This window comes from Oratosquilla oratoria, chromosome 20 (genome assembly GCF_046742065.1).
Source record: "Oratosquilla oratoria isolate Oo_2021 chromosome 20, ASM4674206v1, whole genome shotgun sequence".
NCBI classification, from domain to species: Eukaryota; Metazoa; Arthropoda; class Malacostraca; order Stomatopoda; family Squillidae; genus Oratosquilla; species Oratosquilla oratoria.
Window position 1 is genome coordinate 52,641,477 of NC_134796.1, and position 8,046 is coordinate 52,649,522.

The 8,046-nt window shown below is 36.3% G+C and overlaps 1 protein-coding gene across 3 annotated transcripts in view; it reads right to left on the reverse strand.

Moving 5' to 3' along the window:
• Tnks (tankyrase) overlaps nucleotides 1-6,495 on the reverse strand; it is a 55,616-nt gene extending 49,121 nt beyond the window's left edge. The window contains exons 1-3 of one of the 3 annotated variants that reach the window (XM_076204137.1): nucleotides 6,211-6,495; nucleotides 2,535-2,759; nucleotides 2,280-2,375 (exon numbers count right to left, since the gene is read on the reverse strand). In XM_076204137.1, coding sequence (XP_076060252.1) covers nucleotides 2,280-2,375; nucleotides 2,535-2,759; nucleotides 6,211-6,394 — 505 coding nt within the window. In that variant the 5' untranslated portion in view covers nucleotides 6,395-6,495. The remainder of the gene's footprint in view (nucleotides 1-2,279; nucleotides 2,376-2,534; nucleotides 2,760-6,210) is intronic. The other 2 variants (XM_076204139.1, XM_076204138.1) reach the window with 2 other exon arrangements.
• Nucleotides 6,496-8,046: the final 1,551 nt, after the last annotated feature.

Sequence of the window (8,046 nt, forward strand, 5' to 3'; positions counted from 1 at the left end):
CAGTGACCTGAATGAAAGTGAGCCAGTGTGGTTCCTGCTTCTCTTCAGAGGGATTTTTCTGTGAGGTTACATGAGGAACCTCAATGGCATAGAGAGTTTTGAGGTTAGTCTTGAAGAACTTGTTTTGAGATCTGAGTGTGAATGTCTTTTGTATGGATGTTCTTGAATGGTCAGGTGGTACACTGTCACGCTTATGGGATGTTATGAGGTGGATGAGTAGGCGAGAGTATTGTTCCTTGGGCACTCCAATGTATGGTCTTCTGATCCCAGATATCTGATTGTTTTGGGCCACTCAGCACTATCTGCTAGCCAAGAAACCTGCTAATAATTTCCTACCACTGTTGTGGATATCCATTTCTATTATTCTTTTTAATGGTAAATGTCTGAGAACTATCAAATGTATTGTTTATATCTATTACCACCAACAACTACTCCTTCCAGTAATGCAATCTTGTGGAATCCCTCCAGCATCTGTGACATCTGTGAAGTGTGTTGGTGGTGTTCCTCCCTGAATCCACACCATTTCTGGGGAGTTGGATACATATGTTCTCTCTGCAACTAGTCTTTACATCAGCTTACACTTGGTGGACAGCAGCAAGATTGGTCTGTAAGATGCTGGGCCTTCCAATTGTCTGTTTGATTTTACATACATATATACCAATGGCTTTTCCCCCCTTACAAAGGTATTATACAGGCTCTTTTCCAGAGTGTTGGAATTTTATTGTGCATCCAGGAATGCTTTAAGTTTCAGTCCAAGTTCTTGCTGCAATCATTCAATCCTTTGCCCCTGGTTTCTCTTGCAGAAGACCCAAAACCTACAGGAGTCCTTGCTACATTTTAGTTGAGGTATTTTGAATGAATACTGAGATCTTATCTGGGACTTCAGAATGAAAGTTTTTAAATTTCTTTATTGTTCCTTCCACGGTTTTGTTGGAAAAGAAAGTAGTATTTGTGCCTGGTTTGATTTTTCATGCATCTTCTGTTATTCTCCTATTTTCTCAAACTGTGGGTTTGGATGGAAGCAATTGTTAATTATACTGCACTGTTATTTTGGTAATAGTATATATCCTTAGATTTCTCCAACTGCTTCATGGATGGGAGAGAGTTCATTTTCAAGATATTAGTGTTTTTTGTAGTTCACATTTGTTTGTACTATTGTTTGTGTATGTTTTTCCCATTTTCCTTTTCCTTGTTTATTGGTTTCAAATTTCTGTGTTTAACTATTGTAGCAGTGTTTTTTCTTTTGTTAGCTTTCGTTTGTTTTTAAGTTCTTTTTTTGAGGATGGCTACATCCACCGAGTAATTTGAGTTGTAATTTTTATTTCTGTGGTTTCCTTCACTGGTTCTCAGAACCTGACATATCACTCATTGCTCTACATGATTGAAAGAACAGACACGATGGATAAAGGGCAACATAGAAGCAAAGATGAAAAGAATCAGAAAAATTGAGTGGAAGTGACAAAGACACGGATGTACGATAAAAGCCAGCTGCAAGGATCCAAGTTCCCCTAGCTGTATAAATTCACTGGGCAGAAGAAAAAATGAATATGAACATGACATCAACTGCACTGTTAAAAGCACTGTACAGAAAATACCACACACACAATAACACCAAAACAGCAATTACAAAGTTCATATTTATACATTATATGCAGGGAGCAGCATGACTCACTGGAAACTATGAATTTTGCCCTAAGGTGCAATGAAAACATAAGAGTTGAAAGCCGAGTGATCTGAATAGCATTAAGAGGAAAAAACAATGGGGAAAAAAAAAACTGAGGAATGTGGTGTGATAGCGATAGACCTCAACTTAGTAGCTTTGCATTTCCCTTCACAGAAACCCTAAGTAACAGTCAACACCTAGTCAAATCTTTTACTGAAAATATATCATAACACTATTTACATTCAGTGTTGTGCTCTTTAGCCTCAGACCCCATAGGGACATAGACAATGGAACAAGACTGATTTTCCATAATAAAGGGTTTATAAAGTGTTAAGGAGTACAAAGAAAATAGTGAATGGTAAAATGTTTGATAAAAGGAATAATATGAAGGAAAGCAAGGGATGAAATAAAATATAATAAGTGAGTAGCCCATGGCATTCTTGAGTTTTGAAGAGACATGCCGCTAGTCAAGAAAATTTCATGGAAAGTGCTACAGATGTTTTTGACGAGATGAAAAGTCACATGGGACAAGTCTGTCAGGAGTTACGATAGGAGTAGATCTGTAGCCTGAACAATGAGAAATCACAACAAAACCTTTAATCAAAATAAAACTTACCAGTTAGAACTGATCTTGCATATGTATCTGCTAAATCTAAAGCTGTTTTTCCATCTGTGTTGCGAATGCTTGGATCAGCTCCATGTTGCAATAAAACTGAAATGAACACAATAAATTGGATATCAAGGAAGACCACTGCCAATGTTTCATGTTTCAACAGATCTTGCCAGTGTGTGATTTTTTCCACTCCAAAACAAAGGAGAAAAATCAAACAAAAAAAATAACAAAAATAAAAAGTTAAAAATGTAAACTCACCAATACAAACATCAAACTTAGACTTCGATGCAGCCTCATGTAAAGGCGTGTAGTTCCAGTTGTCCCGTGCATTGGGGTCTGCACCGTGTTTCAAGAGCAACGAAACCACTTCTGCATGCCCAAAGGAACAGGCATTGTGCAACGGAATGAGGCCACCATCGTCTCTTGCCCCAACAGCAGCTCCCATCCCCAATAAGTGTTCCACAACATCTCGCCGACCAAATCCTATTAACACAAATGATTTGGAGCTAATCAGTATTAAAAACTTAAAATTTCCTTACACAAACTAAAATCTTGCCATTTTCCGAGCAATGCTTACCTATATCAAAAACAAAAGCATCACTCTAAGGGCTCCGCAAATATAATGAAAGGAAGCTTGTAAGACATGTACAAGCACATACATGTTAATATGCATTTGTGGACACACACAGAGATGGAAGCATACAAGTTTAACCCTCTCCATTAAAGAAACTTGGATGACATATGCAAACACAGATGTACAAACAAAAAATATGCATTAGATAATTATTCAACAGGAAATGAAACAATCACAAAACATGAGAGAAGGAGATAGGAGTGTTGGTTATGGAGAATTCATCATCCACAAAAACATAAATACTGGAGAGGATGTGCTAGTATGGGATGAAAGATCAACATGAGACCATAGTAGAAATTAAGAAAAAAAAAAAGTATGCTTAAAAGATGCTAGGAAATACAGCTTCCCACACAGATGTGTGGATTTGAGGAACAAGTTGGATGAAAATATAATCCTGGCCCATTAAGATGGGAGAACTTCAGTTTGGTAAGGTAAGCCAAAGAGACGGGACTCCATGAGCAAAGCTCCAAGCCTATATACTTCAAATAGGTAAACACATCCACACACATTCTCTGAAAGTTGGGAAGGTATCACAGGTCTGGAAATTTGCCAAAATGGCACTTATATTCAAAGGAAGAAACAGTGAGGATTTGTTGAAAATTGTAAACAGATGGATGAATTACTTGGTTGAGGAAATCTGGATTGGCAATTTGAGAGGTTGATGGCATATGATGGTTGGGTGTAAAACAACGGACTTAAAGGGAGTACGTAGACTGACATGGATAATAGATTTTCTAAATAACAAACAAATACAAATACAAACAATAGTGCAAGATATATCAGACTGGGGTGGGGTGACAAGAGAGGGTCCACAAGGTTCAGATAAGGCATCAGTAATGTCTGTACTTCACATAAATGATATAATGGCCAGAAAAGGCAGCTATGCAAACTTACTTTCAGATGATGCCACAATCATGAAAAGGGTGAAAGTTGAAGAGGATTCTAAATTGCTACAGGAACACTTAGATAAGGTCTATGATTAAAGCCAGAAGTGAATGATTAAATTCAATACAAAGAAATGTAAAATCCTGGAAATGGGCCAATGCAAAAAGGAACCATAAAGGAAAAAACAAGAGCCCACAAAAATATTGAAAGGCAGATTATTTATTTGATGCTAAGAAGCACAACTTGTATAAATTTGAAGAATTAGTCAAAAGGTGATATAACACAGGCAATCAACATTAATGAATTTCAGACAAAGATAAATGGAGATATATAGATGGAACCCCATGAAAACAACTTTTATATTAATAAAACCTGTCATAGGACAAACATTTCATTAAGATTGTTGTTGTGTGTGTGTGGGGGGGGGAGGGAATGCACTGAGTATTAAAGAAAATGAATATAGCCTTTCAATATATGGATAAAGAGATAATGAAAAGAAAACAAGACACTAATCTGTCCCAAGACTACATGCATCACTATTATAGTCCCCAAAGTGAAAGATAAAAGGAAGATTGAGATAATAAAAAGAGTAGCAACTAAAATGACTCCCAGCTTTGCAGATAGTGGTATAAAGGCAGACTGGAAACATTGACCACACCATCATTGAAGGACTGAAAACAGGGGGCTTTAATTCCAGTGTTTAGACTATTGAAGGGATTGGACAAAGTAGGAACAGAAGGGCATCATGATGTCATAGACCCAAGTTTAATAAAGTCTACATGTCTGAAGGATGTGAAAAACTCAGTTTTCCATACACATACATATATAAACTCCTGGAATAGCCTAGACTAATATAGCACATGCTAGGACCATACATGAATTATGACGACTGGAGAAGAAGGATGTAAAAACTCAGTTTTTTACACAAATATATGAACTCTTGGAATCATCTAGGAAATTAAATAGGCTCACTACCTGGAACCATACCTAAATTTAACAATTAACAATGATGATTGGAGGGTAAGACAGGCCTCTATGAGCATAGCTCCTATTTTGTACACAACAATACATGATAACTCGAGACTCAAAGATGTACATACATCAAAACTGCTTCTTTTTTGTATACAAGAATTATGTAAATACAGCTTGGTAAATTTGTTAAATACATTTATACATCTAAAACAAGCACACATATTAATACATATGTATATCTATATTAAAAGAAATATCTGGAGACACACTTGGTGACAGATGAAGCAGAATGAAAAATTGACGAAAGATATTGTAATTTTACATTTAAAAGAACAGTAGGAAAGTTTCCCACTATGTTTACTCAAAAGTGATGATTTTTTTCATTTCTATATATAACTCAAAATGTCAAAATCTATCTTTCTTTCCTTTACTTCCCTAAACCTTTGTGCTCACTCTTTGAATCTATAATTATTTAAAAAAAAAATTGAAGAATTTATTAAGATTTTATCTCCGCTACATCACTAATGATAAAGACGAGAATAACTAGTGGTCTCTTTCTCAAAGTAGTCTACATCAACTACACTCTCCCATGGTCCAATATTTTTCACAAATTTACCAAACTTCATTCCACCGCACTCTCCATTCAGTACCAGTTGACAGACAGTATCAAATATACCAAAATAGCTATTGAGGAGACCTGTAGAAGCTACTCGGAACCCCTTCAGCTAACCTACTAACTGATCATTTACTAGTCTGTTCATCCTTAATATCTATAAATCATTAACCCTTAGGCATCTATATTTGACTTATACTTATTCTTCTTACCATCAGCCACAGCTCAGGCAACTCAATTCAGTAGAGACTGGAGTAATCTGCTGACATCTACATGTCAAAGGATAAACCTAATCAAACTTTTGGCACTTGTATAAAACTCTGGTTATTCTGCCAAGTAATTATATCCAACCGAGAGGAAACCAATACAGATGTCAATGTGTTAAAAATGTCAAAGCAATTCCCTTTCCAATGCAGTACTAGGCAAAACTGAAATAGCTCAAGCTCAAAAATACATACCACTACAATAACTGGTCATGAATCTCACATAACACCACCCTACTCCCGTTTATTAACCGTAAAATGGAATTATCAAGACGAGATCATTTGTTTAAGAGAATTGTATTCCCATCCCAAGCAAAGATGTCCTTGTAGCCCGCAGCAAGAACCAGCTGATCACCACCACAACACAGCCCAGTGACCTCTCAGTTTTCAGCTCACTGTTTATCATCATTTACAGTAACGCATACTCACAAACGCATCTCACATCACTCAAGCATCGAGTAGTTAGATAAACATGCAGCATCAGTGTAAAACATTAAAAAGACGGGGTGAAAGTACAAATAACCAAGGTCTGTGAGGAAGTGGTCCTCAACCCTTGCTAAGTCTGACCTGCAGCGAAGTGTAAAGGAGATGATTTTCTTCCTGCTGTATCTCTTGCGTTTACATTTTGCGATGTGATTAGCTTCTTCACTCGTACCAAGTCACCGTTCCTGCAGGCCTCAAATAACTCCCTCAGAGGGTCATTTCCTGATATTTCATTTGTGGAGGCGAGCGTCGATCGTCTGGTAGCCATTGTGCCATTGTAAACCTCTGCCCTCTAATGTTCGGATCGTTCACCTGTCACCTGCATGAAGTTCGTCAAAGGTTATACGGCGATTACTATTAATGATGAAACTATAGAAAGGCAATTTTGTCGAATCTACATGATTGCTAAATATTTAGGGCACCGCATACTGTTCTTCGCAAACAATTTTTTATATAAAATGACATGTCGAACCATACGAACAAAGTAAATATCTCGTAAAGTGCGAGAAGCTGGAGATGTCGGACTGACGTCATTCGCGGCGGTTGATATGAACAAGTGGTAGGCGTTTAAAGTCCACCAAGCCGCGTCATTGAATATTGATCAGGAAAGCTGAAATCTATCCGGATAAAGGTAAGCATTGATATAAGTTCCCTTATATGGTATATCAACGCAAAATGCATATTATTTGAAGATTAGACTGCACAACTTAAGCCAAAACAAAGATTATAGCACCCTTCTCAACTTTTGAGTTTAGGTTACTAGTACTCACTTACAATAGTTATATCCTCTTATCACAATGTCAGTCTAGAAAGAGTACAATCGAGGGGAGGAGAGTATAGCTAAAAGTATGTTATAGCTCCAGTTACACAGCAAAATAAAGTATGAATAGGGCGAAAAATTATATCGAAGACTGGCACATGTATAAATAATGTAGAACTAAAGGAATAATTTTGGAAAACGGAATTATTCAAATAATCTATAGAGGTCAGATACAAAGTGGAGTGCTGGTCCAGCCACTTAGTATCAGATAAACCATTCCAATGATGTACGACGAAATAACAATCATATACAGTCTAGGGGAGGCATGATAGAAGTTTTCAAGATCATAAGTGGAAGATACGATGAAGAATGTAGTGAGGGAGTATTACAACGTCGACAAGAAAACATTACCAGGGGACACTCTGGCAAGTTGTTCAAAACACGGTCAAGGCTGGACATGAGGAAATATTCTTTCCCATGTAGAGTGGCAACTGGAACAGCTCGGCTGGACATATTCTGGGCGAATCAGGAGCTGGTATTTAACAATAGAGCTCCTATAGTCCAATACACACCACCACCAAACGATAGTGGTATTTATGTAGTCGCAGGCGGGACATGTGTGAGAATAGATGTGTATGGACAAGTTTATACCTGATCTTCATATGTGTATGCTAATAAAAGAGAAAAAAATGTAGGAGGCATTTAATTATTGTTATTATCTTTATAATTATTATTACTATTATTATTATTATTATTGTCGTTGTTGTTGTTATTGCTGTTATTATTATAATAATAATTATTATTATCATTATTACAATCATTATTATTATTATTATTATTATTATTATTATCATTATTATTATTATTATTATTATTATTATTATTATTATTATTACTATTATTATTATTACTACTATTACTATTATCATTATTAGCAGCAGCATCAAGACCATACGCATGTAGGACAAATCACAGAGCTAATCTTTCACTAACAATCAAGACTTCCAAAAGCCCAGTTCTTGTAAATGCTGGTTAGAAAATGCATGCTTACCATACGCAAAAGTAACAAGAGGATTCTAAATCAATAACACTGAATCAACAAATGCCATGCATTAGCAAATGAGACAGACAGATAAAACTGCATTCATATCAGTCGATTT